At 41.3% G+C, this 14,612-nt stretch overlaps 1 protein-coding gene across 1 annotated transcript in view; it reads left to right on the top strand.

Moving 5' to 3' along the window:
• PKHD1 (PKHD1 ciliary IPT domain containing fibrocystin/polyductin) overlaps nucleotides 1-14,612 on the top strand; it is a 475,560-nt gene that overhangs the window by 8,036 nt on the left and 452,912 nt on the right. Inside the window, exons 5-11 of the mRNA XM_007095512.3 lie at nucleotides 3,049-3,106; nucleotides 6,459-6,537; nucleotides 7,814-7,888; nucleotides 8,563-8,627; nucleotides 9,112-9,151; nucleotides 9,996-10,066; nucleotides 13,276-13,377. Of these exons, the coding sequence (XP_007095574.2) occupies nucleotides 3,049-3,106; nucleotides 6,459-6,537; nucleotides 7,814-7,888; nucleotides 8,563-8,627; nucleotides 9,112-9,151; nucleotides 9,996-10,066; nucleotides 13,276-13,377 (490 nt within the window). The remainder of the gene's footprint in view (nucleotides 1-3,048; nucleotides 3,107-6,458; nucleotides 6,538-7,813; nucleotides 7,889-8,562; nucleotides 8,628-9,111; nucleotides 9,152-9,995; nucleotides 10,067-13,275; nucleotides 13,378-14,612) is intronic.

The raw sequence follows: 14,612 nt of genomic DNA, 5'->3' as shown, positions 1-14,612 counted from the left end.
TTTGTGCTCTATTTCTACTACTCTTTCCAACCCGAGATTGAAAGTGCATTTGCTGATGGCATTCTCCTTCAAACTTAGAGCCAAATGGAAGCAGAGAGAGGGAGAGTTTATGAGCTAATGCCTAACTTATTTTGGAGAAGCAATATGTATACTTGGTCTTAATTTTATGTTTGGTTCAGCCTATTGTCCATTTCAGGTTAATTTTACACCAATCTCTCAAAAGGGAAGGTGCTAGACTTTTCATAAAAGGTTGAGGTTTGACAGTGCTCCTTGTGATGATTGTACTTCCCATACGGTGCCTCTGTTGAAGGGTTGTTCATAACAGTATTAGTCATTAATGCTCCTTTAGAGCAAGACTTCATCCCCCCAAATCATCCTTGTTACCACACACTCTTTATATAGGCAGTCCATTTACAAATTGGGAATTTGCCGTCAGTTCACATTTAACAACTTGTCTCTCACTTCAAGAGAAGCTTGTTTTCTGGAATTTTGCTTCTGCACATATGCAGCAGAAAGAAAAAAAAACATTCTTATTAAGACCCACACCACCACCTCTACACTGTCTCTGTAGATGTAACAGCAGATGGATGGCCAGGCACCCTCCCTAACCACCATGCTGTTTTTGGTTTTGATGTTCCTTTCACCCCAGATAGTAGTTTTCCTACTTATTAAAGATCAGGAGGGAGAGCAAGGGGAGAGAAGAGAAGCACTTCCTAAAATTGCACATTAAAGAAAACAAGTCCTCAAGTGCTTCGTCTAGCTTGGCGAGTTGATGAAAAATCACCAGGGGATGCAGTTAATGAGAGGCATTCCAAGCTAAATAAAACACGGTGTGTCTCTTTGTTTTGGGACTGGGGGAACCATGAGTATTAAAAATTAATTCCATCTCGCCAGTCCACTTCAAAGAGCCTGCTGCAGGCGCTGACAAGTTTGAACAACTCACAGAAGGTTTATCAAGCAGCTGGTGGCTGTGGCTTCGCTATCCTGATCTGCTGTGTTTCCTCTCCCCCATCTTGCTGCCGCTGACCTCACTCGGGCTCAGGGATCAGCGTGTGGGAAGCTTGATTTGGAAGCTCATTAATTTTTCACTTTGTCATGTCTCTCGCTTGGTGGGTGGACGGAGCCTGTTTTCCTTAGAAATACACCATTTTTGTGTCATGTCAGCTCAGAGGGAATCACAAGTGAAGCTCTTTCTGAGGTTTAACTCTGAGCCACCCCACCATGTTGAGGAAGGGGAGGGAGTGATCAAGGAGTCACTCTATTCCCCCTGCCACCACCCCAACCCCCACCCCCATGCTTCTGATGGAAGGCTCACAGACTGAGCCGTAGATCTTATATTTCAAACTGGAAATCCAGACGCATGTGTCCTTATTTGGTCTGGACTTGATTGTACTTTAGCCTCAGTTTCTAATGTCTGTGAGAAGGGGAGGTGGTGACCAATACTCTACCTCATGAGGCTCCTAGGATATATTTCCAATGGCAGTGTCCAAGGGCACCCCAGGGAGAGGTGAAGGCCTGGGTACAGTAGGAGGCTGGGAGTCCAGGGTGTGGAGTGCATGTTTGTCAGGGGCATGTGGAATTGTGTTAATCCTTATCTTTTGGTGAGATCAGAGCCAGCTCTCAATTGGTGAGGTCATAGCATTCTTACTTTGACCTCCTGACTGTACATACTTTCTGTGACCTGTTCTCTAACCCTCTCTTTTAGAAGGAGGAAGCTAGCCTTGATGGCAGGCTGTGTAGCCATGTGGATCAATACATAAAACTCACACTTGCTGAGCCACCATTAGCTTTTTTGAAATGTCTGTTGGTTCTCTCCTCTGATTAGGGCTGTTGATTAACAACGGAGTTATTCTTTGGTGGTATTCTGCCTGGGAAGGTGAACTCCTGGGATGCTGGAAGCAGGCCAAGCTAAATAATTTTCTTTCGCTTGATTTGCAAGTGGGAAAGCAGTGTAGTTTATGGGGAATGAAGGCTGTGTAGGCATCTAGAGGAGGTTGAGAGTGAGGGTCACAGGAGGGGGAAACCAAGTCTCTTCCTGAATGTTGTTAGCTCATGGGTCAAACCTTGGCCTGGTCAGTCCGTCCTTATGCCTCTCTGTTCACACTGGTCCTGACTATGAAATGCACTAATCTTGGACTAACTCAGATGCCTATAGGTAAGATGAAATTCCTGGACTTGTCTTTTTCTCCCCTCTACTTCCAGGTACCATATCAATCATCTCAGATGGGGCCACTTTATTCATTCACAAAAATTTGAATGTCTTCTGTATACCATGCTATGCATAAGAGTATAACCATGACTGAGTAAGACACTGTCCCTGCCTTTCTAGAGCATGTGATTAGCAGAGAATATACTTTGGGGGAAGGGACATAGAAAGCTGATTTGGAGGGCCATGACCAGGCTTTCATAGACTTCCACCTCTTCCATCAGGGCTATTTTCCCCCTTCTCAAAGAGTAATGTTGCTTCCCATTCCTTGAATCATTTGAATCCTTTTTTCTCCTAAGAGCCATGATCCATTTTCTCAACAAACACCTCACTTGCATGCCTACCCAACTCCAGTTTTTTGTAGCTTGCTCATTCCTACAAAGGTGTTGATGATAATTTAAGTTGCAATCCGTTCAACTTAAGTAAGCAAATTTTTGCCAAGAAAATTAAAATCCTTCAAGATTCCAAAATACCAAGTTACAATAATGGAATTCTAAATAGGCCTACCTACCTATTTTTCTGGTGAAATGTGTTCCTGGCTATGGTAGGTGGGCTGGTGGAAACAGACTTGCCAAAGTTTGGGCAATATGGTACAGGACAGAGAGCTACATGACCTTGGTAAAATTCCCTTTACTTCCTTTGTGGAGAAACTATAATAATACCTGTTAACTCTGCTTCACAGGTGTATTATGAGGATAAAAAGAAATAGATGTACATTTATTTGAGGAAGTGTAACCATTTACCATCTTTGATTAATATCCGATGAGGAATGACTTTTGCTTCTTGTCTGTGGTTGTGATATTCTAATGGAATGCTCCCTTATGATGACCTTTCCTGAACAGTTTTCCAGGGGGCAGACACCCATTGTTTACCATGTTATACCACCGAGTGGAGTGCCAGGTAAGAAATCTCCTATTAAAATAGGAATAATTATGGATCCCTTTGTTAAAGCTATTGAAAACTCTTCTACCCAGGTGGGTGCTCTCTATAAATGGGAACACTGAACTTCTCTGATGCTGGTTTGAAAATAAATGTCAACCTCTGGTTTACTTTTAATCTGGTTTGGTTTCACCTGTGGGCTCTTTTGCTCTGTGACTTCACTGATAACAAAAGGAATCCAAACATGAAAAGGAAAAGAGGCCAGCAAAATCAAACCAGGTACTGCCAGAGCATGGAAGAAATAAAAATCATCATTGTTCTTAATTTTATAGTCGTTTGCATAATAGCAAACCTTTTTTGAACTTTACTGTGAGCCAGGCTCTGTTCTAAGTGTTCGGCATATATTATCTTATCAGATCCTCACAAGAACCTGATGACATAGGGACTATAATTCTCATTTGCTGATGAGGAAACGAGATACCAAAAGGTTAAGTAACTTGCTTAAAGTCAGCTATTAAGTGTATAGCTGGGATTTGCACCCAGGCAGGCAGAATCCAGAGTGGGCAGGTGTACCCATTGTTTTGTTTTGCGTTGAGTGGTGTTGCATACCATATGCAAGGCCAGCAACCCTGATCCTTACCCTGGAGGTTTGTTTGTGAATTAGAGGGCACACAGGCATGCAAAGGCCAGGGGATAGAAGTGAAGAAGAGAGAGAAGGTTGAGATTTACATAAAAGAGGGGATCGCAGCTAAGAAATAGGTTCAAGAATCGCTAAGCTTGCCTTACAACTAAGTAGTAAATACAAGCTAGGATTATGTATAATTTGCTGTCTGATTCTTGGCAAATTCCTAGGTCTATTTCAGATTTTCCCTTTGTTCAGGGTTTCCAGATGGTGTAATTATGGGAATACAAATTGCTAAATGTTTATATGTAGTTGTGTCTAAATGCATAAACTGATCTAGTTTTGAATGTCTTGACTGCTCGAGAATGTCACAATGAATATCTGAGTTGCTGAAAAGTATTTGCCCTTTGTGTGTGTGTGTGTGTGTGTGTGTGTGTGTGTGTAGACACAAGATTATGTGTGTATTTAAATTATATACTTAAGAATATGATTCCAGCATGATTTTTTTATGTGGGTTATTCAGAGATCTGTTCCTTTCCATTTGAATAATCAAGACGTGATCATATTTTATTAAAAAGAAAATGTGCTCTAAAAGTCGCATGCAGATGTTTGGGTCCTTGCTGCTCTGGTGTTAGAAAGCTCTTGTTTAGATGGCAGAAGTCCACAGGGTGAGGGATGAGGAAGGGGCCTGCCATGAGAGGTGTGAAGTGGGACATTGGCTCACACGGATCTGTCAGGCCCATTTCTCCCACCCAGTCCAAGAGCTGCACACTGTATCTTTCCCCTTGTTGGAGTGGTCCCTCCGGGTAGGATCCACATGGTGACATCTTTGAAATCATTTTCCAGATGATTACTCTCATTTCATTTGGAAAGTCTGCCCAGAATAGCAGCCAGGGAGATGGGGGAGGTGGTAGGGACAGGAGAGATGATGTTCCATTAGCAGTTGAGTTTCTATATGTGGTTAACAGTTCTCCACTGTGACGGAGAATCACCCAGAACCATAGGCTGGCTTAGCCATTTCTCAGGCTCCTTTGGACTTCTTTATTTAGAAGCAAGACTGTTAACCACTCACAAAATTCCCCAATTTCTAGAACTTGTTACCAATTTTTAAAATTGTGCCCAAGAAAGCAAGAAATCATGCCCATCAAAGCCAGGGAATTAATACTTTAGCTCTATTAAAATGAAGGGAAATTATTTTGCCAGTTGTTAATAGTAGCAAAGAACTCCAGAGTCTAGGCTTTCTCCATTTCTGTGATCTTTGTCTAAGGCATTAGGTTCTAGCCCCTTCTACCCATTCATCTGTACGGTGAGTGGCTCTCATACTTCCCGGAAGGTTCCCATGGTTTCAGTGCCAGTCAGTCATCCAGTGACCACAGACAAAAGTCTTCTTGTATTAATAAAGCACCCACAGCATGAAGGGAACAACTTCTTGGTAATGTTCTTTTGTGACTTTAAATGTGGCCATGAAGAGATTCAAAGTCTTCTGCTTTCAGTCACTTCATGATCCCCTTAAGTGCTCTTTTCTTTTCCATCTTTGTGGTTTTACCTCATTAACCAAAACCGCTCTCATCTCTTAACATTGTTTGTGATGCTGTAAGATTACAGTGTATATGGTTAAATTTCCTAATTATTTGGAAGGCACACATTTCCAGGTTGTGGGGTTGTTTGGTGAAATTGAACTACATCACCTTACTATGGTGTGCTTGCTTAAAACTTTGCCTCATGTAGTTCTACAGAACTGAGTTTAGGTGTTTTCAACTATGGAAGAAATCAGCTCATGTAGCATCCGGTAGGGGCCCCCAAACTCTTTGTGAAAGAGTGACATCAGATTCCTTTCTCACCACAGATTCCTTTCTCACCAACTATGAACAGATTGGGTAGGGACAGTACCAAGAGTCCACCTTGCTGAGAGGGGGGATTGCTGATGCCTGCACTTCCTCTTGAACTTGAACTCAAAAGAGGGTGTATTAAGTAAATACTTGTTACCTAGTGGAAATCCCTATGAGTCACATAGAGGAGACTCAGCAGTAGAAGTCATCCATTTGTCAGTGGGCAAGGCTGACACCAACTGTTTGCAGGTCTTCAATTTGCTCTGTCTTTGAACATGAGCATAATTTTTGAATGAACGAGATGTGCAATTGCCCATCCTTTAAGCTGTAATTCTGTTCTATCTCATGCCTTCCTTTCTGAGTTCCCATCCATTTGGGTCATCCTTGATGTTTATCTTTTGTTCTCTGAGATTTGGAAGAAAGTCTAGTATCCCCAAATAACCATCCAGATCATGTGACATGAACCTCCTTGGTTTTCCATATTAGCAAGTCCCCAGGGGAAAGTGTCATGAAATGCAGAGCACCCCAAGGCACCGTGTTCTTAAATCCCACGTTAGGTGATGATCTACACACAGCCAAGAGGGTAGAACAAGTCAGTGTGTGGAAACTGGCCCTTCCTCCCGAAAGCCTCATACTTCATAGAACTGTGGGGAAGACCTGTTCTTGCTTTTGTGTTCTGTACGTAGCTGATTGACTCTGTGATTGCAATAATTAGTTATTTTAGACTTTCTAATGTATAATATTGATCACTGGATCATACTTGAGACTCCTTTCCTGTTGTACAGTTTGTAAAAAAGCATTAATATTCTGAGTCATGTCCAGTTTGGCTGTATTAAATAGATGGTACCAAAAATAAATTGCTTATGTTATAATTTACAGTATGAGTGAAGTGTGTTACATTTCAAAAATCTTCTTAAAACAGGAGAACTAATACATGTGTATGGTTGGATTATCACTGGAAGACCAGAAACCTTTGACTGCGATGCGGAGTACATTGATAGGTAAGCGTGTGTTAGTTTCTGTGTTCAACGAGTTACAAACATGCTGGATTGCTTCCTCAGACCAGCTTCCCCGATAGCAATAAATTGTGAGCAGTTGGCACAGAATTGCTGTTTTCTTTGCAGTTTATGGTCCCTGGTGAGTTGGGCTTCAGCAAACTTTGTTAATGTAATTGCAACTGGTCGATTAAGTTGGTCCATTTATTTACTGACAACTAGTCACTCTGGCTCAGCGTGAATTGTGCTGTAACTGCATCTGTGGGTTTTCTTTTTCGGTTCTTCCCCTTCTCTCCCTTGTTTCTCAGGCTGAAATGATTCTTTTTTTCTTTTTTTTGTAAAACGACATGTGAACCCCAAAGACCATTGTAACTTTCTTCTTGGGTTGGTATCCATTTGTGCATTTAGGAATTCTGTTAGTGTGATCAGAGGAAAACGTGGAAGAAGGCACTGAGAGCCACTGAATTTTACTGTTTTCTGGGAATGATGAGGATGGCCAGACACTTTAAAATGGAAAATGGTACTATTAAATCACGCGTGCTAGGGAAGGAAGGGAATAAGAGGCAATGTGTTGAAGTTGTGTTTCGGGGAGGCTTTAAGCAACTGTGATTTTGCAATATCTGAAGTAGTTATAGCCAGGCTTGATAAGGTAGAAGAATCCGAGTCTTACTGTAGCTGAGTGGATTCTATATACTTGTGTCTGGTTTTCCTTGTACTCCTGGAAAGGATGGGGGTATCGTCTTCTGTTCCATCTCTGTGATTCTGCCCTAGGTGAGGAGAACATGATCTGGCTACTCTCCAGATCTACATTTTTGGCATTAAGTAGTGGTGAACTCATCTTGAAAGGAAATGACTCTTTCTGTGGAGGATACAAGCCCCAAGTACATCCTTAATAATATGCCACATTCACTGCTTGGTCCCATGTCAGCCTTGGTCAGGGATATAACATTGAAAAGGGGAATGGAGGCATCGACTCCACAGTAGTTCTATGTAGACTCAATATAGCCAATGTGGGTATGATGAGGATTTTGGGGGAAAAGGGAAACGCTCTTTCTGCAGTGTGAATGTGTGGACCATGAAACAGTGCTATGCATTGCTTACCTTCAGACTGAGAGTTGATTCAACATCTCCTCACGGGACAGGCTTTGGCCACCCTCAGTGATGCCCCATAAATCCAGAGAAGAATGCTCATAACAGTGTTTCCTCTGAGTTTTGCTAGGAATTTTTACTGAGAGTCTTACACTAGAGTCTCATGTCTTTTTTACCCCATTTTTTTATCCAGTCCATTGATCTTGGAAGCTCAAGGAGACAACTGGGTCACAGCCTGCTCTCTTGTAAACAGGCAGACAGGAAGCTGGTGAGTGTCTTTCCTGCCTACATACGTGCTTTTAGGTTCTTCCATGTGGGTTTCTCTCTGTCTCTGTCTGTCTGTCTCTCTCTCTCTCTCTCTCTCTCTCTCTCTCTCTCTCTCTCTCACACACACACACACACACACTCACACCTTTTTTTTTTTTTTTTTTTTTGAGGGAGAGAGAGAGAGAGAGACCGACCATGAGAGAATGTGAGCAGGGGAGTGGTAGAGGGAGAGGGAATGAGAGAATCTTATGCAGGCTTCACACCCAGTGCAGAGCCCTACTTGGGCTCCATCTCACGAGCTGTGAAATCATGACTTGAGCTGAAGTTGGACACTTAACCTAATGAGCCGCCCAGGAGCCCCAATAATAGATTTTTTTCTTTTTTAAGGGTTTTTCTCTCCTTGTTGTAAAGATTTTGGAAAGAATGGAGAGGTCTGAAAAGAGGTTGGGAGCAAGTTAAATTTTGTCTCTTGCACTGCATGCTTTCCTGATAGCATATGTATCAACAAGAACTCTAGTTCTATTCTAGTGTTTGCTCCCATGAACTCATTATGCCTTCAGTATTTACCAATTTTTGCTGGCCAACTGACCTTTTATTTTTTACTTTCCTGGCTAAAGAGTCAGAACTTCTGAGTTGTCTGATAATTCTCACCTCAGGTTTTGGTTCTCTCTCCAGCTATCCTCTTCAGGAAGACCATGGTTTTGGGACTCTGCAGTGCCGTGTGGAAGGCAACTACATTGGTCCGTTCAGGAAGTGGCATAAGTTTAAAGTCTTTTCTGTTTCTTTTTCTGTATCAGAAAAATACTGTTTCAAGAATGCTTCTCACAAGCATGAAAAGAGTAATTACCATGTATTGAGAACTCCTTAAAAGGCTAATTTAATCCTCACAATAAGTGGATTGGTGAAGTTGGTAGAATTACTTTTACTTTATAGGTGAGAAAATTGTAGCTGGTAACCAGTAGAGCCAGGCTTCCCATGTTTAGTCGAACTGTGAGCCTGCTGTAATTCTTATCTGCTTTATGCTACTACATTTATCCTTTTATTGTTGGAAGTCAACAGTGATGGTGCTAAATCTGGGAGGTGTTTGTTCTGGGCACTCTTAATGAAATCACGGGTTTGGGCAGTCACTTGGTGATATCTGGAGTCCTTGGGATTAGGGTAGCAATGGCCTGGCCCAGATGATACATGCAGACTCTTGTGTTAATGTCTTTCTTTTTGTTACAGGCTCCCAGAATGTTAGTTTCTCAGTATTTAACAAAGGAAAGTAAGTAATGAGGAGTAAGCAGATTTATTATCATTTTGTATTATCCATCTCTTTCTTGTTTTGCTTACTTTTTTGAACCCTTTCTAATGGAAAATTCCAAACAGACAGATTAGCATAATGAAACCTGCTTGGTTTCTTTTACTTAGGTGGATATAATTGTGTCTTGAGGTACTGTAGATGTTTCAGTGGGATGATGGCACAAAATTTTGGGAATTAGGTCTTAAGTAAAAAGTAATCTCATAATACTGTAAATTTAAAACAGAACATAATTCCATGAAATGCATTGTCTAGCAAATGCCTTCTTCAAGATGGAAACGGTCCAATTTCATAGAGCTTTGGAGAGGAAATTATGATTCTGAATGATTCCTGTATGCCTTACCTAATGTTCTGACACTATATAATTTGTCAGGGATTTTCTTTAAAAGTATGCTATCTAGCTGATATTAATCTCATTGTGGTGATAGTGACATAATTACCTGCAGTAACATAGCCCCAGATATGGAGGCTCTCTCTCTCTTTCTCTCGAATTTAGGAAGGAATAACCCTAATATCTATTGCATATCTACTGTAGGCCAACTCTTTACCAGCCCCTTTCACATCATCATTCCATTTAATGCTTGTGACCCTGTGAAGTAGGTGTAATCATTGTCATACAAAAATTTTCTAAATCGCAAAACATACATTGCCCCATTGGTATCATTCTCTATTTGTCAAAAGGAACTGGTATCTAAACTGTTATAAAGATCAGGAGAGGTTGGCCCATGATCTTCATTTTAGGCAGCCAATTTAAAAAATGCAATCTCAAATGATTTTTTTCACCTAAAACAAAACTTTGTCTTGGAAGGTCCATGGTACACAAGAATGCTTGGCTGGTCAGTGCTAAACAGGAGCTTTTCCTGTACCAGACATATTCAGGTACAATTTTCCTTCTCCCTGTCCTCCTCACTGCTTCCCTCACACCTCGCTGAATGTAGAATCCTCCTTCCCTTTTTCCTGTCCATTTCTCTATGACCATGAACACCTGAGGCTGTCCCCACAGTGATGGAAGACCCTTCAGCTTTGGATGAGAATAAGTTGCTTGTGTGAGTGTCACATGTGGTTGCCATATTAAAAGAGGGTCGATCATGGACTTCTATGCAAAGTTTGTGGATATAAACTGAATGAAAGAAAGGAGGTCACCCTTGTTGTATGTTCTGAGAAATGATGGAAGAGCGATGGCACTGAAAAGTACAAAAGTGCATCTTTTCAGTTACTTTAACACCTCACCTTGAGTATTCATCCAACAACTTATGACTTGCTGATATTGATGCTAAACTACAGTTGAGTATTCATCCAACAACTTATGACTTGCTGATATTGATGCTAGACTACAGTGTTGCTATCAGATGAGCAAACCTCCATACTAAAAAAAATGAATGTTGAAATTGGAAACTTGCATGAAATTGTGAATGCAATTCAGTAGTAGAGGGTTGATCACTAAAGAAGAGTACTTAGACTTCAGTGTTGAAGACAATCCCAAAGCCACTGAAGATATGTCTGTGAAGTAGGTGCAAATTCCAGGGGCAATAAGATCGACCTTTGCCAAAAGTGCAAGAAATTTCATAGGTCAAGGGGCAAATGCTATTTACTCTCTAGATAGGATAATTTTGCAAAATCTGAATTTTGATCTCTGCCTTTTATTTAACATCTTTTAAAAATTAAAAAAAAATGTTTTTATTTTAGAGAGGTGGGAACAGAGGGAGAGAGAGAGAATCCCAAGCAAGCTCCATGTTCAGGGTGGAGTCCGATGGAAGGCTCAATCCCATGAACCTGGGATCATGACCTGAGCCGAAATCAACAGTTGGATGCTCAACTCACTGAGTCACCCAGGCGCCCCTCCTTTATTTTCTTTAACCAGTATAGCTAGTCTCTTTGGGAGTAAGTGTGAAGAAGCAACTTACTGGCTGGCCCTTATTGAGTGGTTTGAGTACATGCACTCTCAATATTAATTCCACTATGAGACAGTACTAGGCTCATTTTACAGATGAAGAAACAGGCCCAGAAGGACAAAGTAACCAAAGGTCCCAGTGCCAGAAAAATGCAGATCCAATTCGAAATCTTATGCACATAAACAATTTATGATGGGACGTCCACTCTCCTGGCCACCTGACCCCAAGATTCCTGGTGAATTTGCCTAACACTGTTGAACCAGCCAGATAGGCTGACAGGAATCTCTAATCACATAGCTATTTCATATTTCCAGTACTGATGTCTTCTTGGGATGAGAACTCCAGGCCAGAACTATTTTTTTAATGTTTATTTTTGAGAGAGAGACAGAGTGCAAATGGGGGAGGGGAAGAGAGAGAGGGAGACACAGGATCTGAAGTAGGCTCCAGGCTCTGAGCTGTCAGCACAGAGCCTGACACAGGGCTCTAACACACGAACCACAAGATCATGACCTGAGCTGAAGTTGGACACTTAACTGCCTGAGCTACCCAGGCACCCCCTAGAACTTTCTTATAGCTGAGGAGGCTATGGGAGAGGGAATATGGACTATTATAAAGGACACTGGGCTGAGCTCCCCAAGGGCTGGCATTCATTTGTTTACTTGATGATTTTGGTTAAGTCATTTAGCTTTCTGAGCTGTAATTAAATATCTATAAAGTGGACAAAGTGGTGTTTGTCCTTCTAACTCCAAAAGCTGTTGAAAGAAGTAAATGAGCAAGAATCTTGGGATTCATCTACGATTTTCCTCCCCTCTCTCTTCTCTAATCCACTCAGTCACCAGTTTCTGCCGGTTTTACCTCCCATCGATTTCTTGATAAGGTTTTAGATTACTTATTGCAATTAGACCCCTTATCAATTTCTTAAATATGATGTATCCATTCTATCTCTACAATCACTACCTCAATTCAGAATCCCATCGTCTTTTGCCTGGCATGCCACAATGGTTCCAAGGTGCCCCGATCTGTTCTCTGTCCCCTAAAGATCCATGCTCTATATCACCACCACCATTCTCTACACCACACATCTGATGCCTCTCCCTTACCACCCTCTAAAGGCTTCCCACTCTCAACAGGAAATGGTACCAGCCTCTGGTCTCTTCCTCATCTGCTTCTCCTGTTCTGTCTTTCCCATTCTAGCAACACGGAAATGGACCTTAAATGAAGCCTCTCTCCACAGAGGCTATCGTTTGCTTTATTTAAACATCCTTTGCCTTATTTCTTTCCTTCACTTGGCCAGTTTTAATTCACACTTTAAGATTCAGCTCAGGAATCATTTCTAGAAATTTCTTTCTATTCCATAGACCCTAGCTCTATTCCTAATCCTCCCCTCTGCACTTTCACGTACTCTCTCTAATTGTGCTAGTCCAGCATGTCATAATTATACTATTTCATAGGCAGGAGCTTATATAAGAAATGCCCCGATAAAACCCATAACCATTCATAATTAGCTTCTTTGTGTCTTCAGTTTGTTGGAGAAGACAACTCCTGTTTCCCCTTGAGGGAATAGAACTTAGAATGGTCAAGTTTGGATCATAGGAGAGGAAAGGACCAGAAAATCTTACATTCTGGGGGATATGTGGCATATGACAGTGGGATTTTGAAGCAGTCAGGAGGCAGCATGGAAAAACATGTTTGAGGTGGTGAGTGTACACAGGGAGAAGAGCATGTGGGATGGAAGGAGGGCAAGGCTCCTGAAGATGGTGCAATTCATTCTCTTGCTTAGAGCAAACTGCAAACTCATACAGGTGAACCAAGGCTTGGCCTGGTGCATCCAAAGCTGATTCCTCCATAACATAAAACCTACTGTTCTGTGACTTGTAAATTGAATACTTGAGATCTGGTGACAGGTTTCCTAAGAAAGCATCATGGTATGTAAGGATTTCTGCTATTAGCATGGGTGACTGCATCTCCCCTTCCTTTGAAATATTGATCCTGTATTATATGTATTATACATATTGTTATAGGTAAGTCCTTATTATATGCATTTTAAGTGACTATCACTAGAAAAACTTCCAACCATTGCTGGTCTTAGAAAGTTAAAGTAAGGAATACATTAATGATAGCCTTCTATTATTATATTATCTGGGTCACATTCTATATTCTATGTTCATAAGCTTACTTTTTTTTTTTCTTTTGCAGAAATACTATCTGTGTTTCCAGAATCTGGGAGCCTTGGGGGAAAAACAGACATTATAATTACGGGAGACTTCTTTGACAATCCTGTCCGGGTTACCATTGCAGGTAACTAAGTTAGAATGGCTGAAAATAGTTCATAGTTTAAATGCTGTAGGAGATTATGTGTCTCTTATGGCATGCAGTGAGTGGGGAGAAGAAATTTTTGCCTCTTCTGACTCATTATGCCATCCTGCCCTAAGGTATTTTATCTGTTTGTTTGAGACTAGGTGGGATTGTAGTCCTGTAGGGACCGTCTATGGACATACTCCTAGTTTACAGCAATTCCCAAACTGGTGCAGCCACTCTGGAAAACAGTATAGAGGTTCCTCAAAAAATTAAAAATAAAACTACCCTATGACCCAGCAATTGCATTACTAGGTATTTATCCAAAGGATACAAAAATGCTGATTTGTAGGGGCAATGCACCCCAATGTTTATAGCAGCACTATCAACAATAGCCAAGTTGTGGAAGAAAGTCAAATGTCCATCGACTGATGGGTGGATAAAGAAGATGTTGTATATAAATACACACACACCATGGAATATTACTTGGCAATGAAAAATAATGAAATCCTGCCATTTGCAACAACGTGGATGGAACTGGAGGGTATTATGCTAAGTGAAACAAGTCAGAGAAGGACAAATATCATATGATTTCACTCATAAGTGGAATTTAAGAAACAAAATAGATGAACATTGGGGAAGGAAAGAAAAATATGATAAAAACAGAGAAGGAGACAAACCATAAGAGACTCTTAAATACAGAACAAACTGAGTGTTGCTGGAGGGGTGGAGGGTGGGAGGGATGGGCTAAATGGGCGATGGGCATTAAGGAAGACGCTTGTTGGGATGAGCACTGGGTATTATAAGTAAGTGATTAATCACTAAATTCTATTCTTGAAATCATTATTACACTATATGTTAACTAAGTTGGATTTAAATAAAAAATAAAAATTAAAAAAATTCATGGGTAATTCCCTCGGGTGTCCTCATCCTGGGAATGAAGAGAAGGGAAAGGTAGAGCTGTGTCTTCAGAAGGGTCCACTTCTACTGAAAGGCCACCCCTCTCCCCACCCTTCTCCTTAGTCCTCTTGATAACCTAGATTGGGCAGGCATTTGCTATGCAGATTCTTCTGGAATTCCATCTTGGGAAATCCTTTTGTGGTACCCATCTAGAACCTTTTATTCTGCCAGGTGGGAGGCTCTTCTGGCTGGTGATACCAAGGATGCAGGAAAACATCCTCACAATCTCACGTCACCTTTACTCTCCCACACTCAGCCGAGGCTTGTGCATTCTCAGT

The sequence above is a fragment of the Panthera tigris genome, chromosome B2 (assembly GCF_018350195.1).
Source record: "Panthera tigris isolate Pti1 chromosome B2, P.tigris_Pti1_mat1.1, whole genome shotgun sequence".
NCBI lineage: Eukaryota > Metazoa > Chordata > Mammalia > Carnivora > Felidae > Panthera > Panthera tigris.
This window is presented reverse-complemented; position numbering and strand designations above follow the sequence as displayed.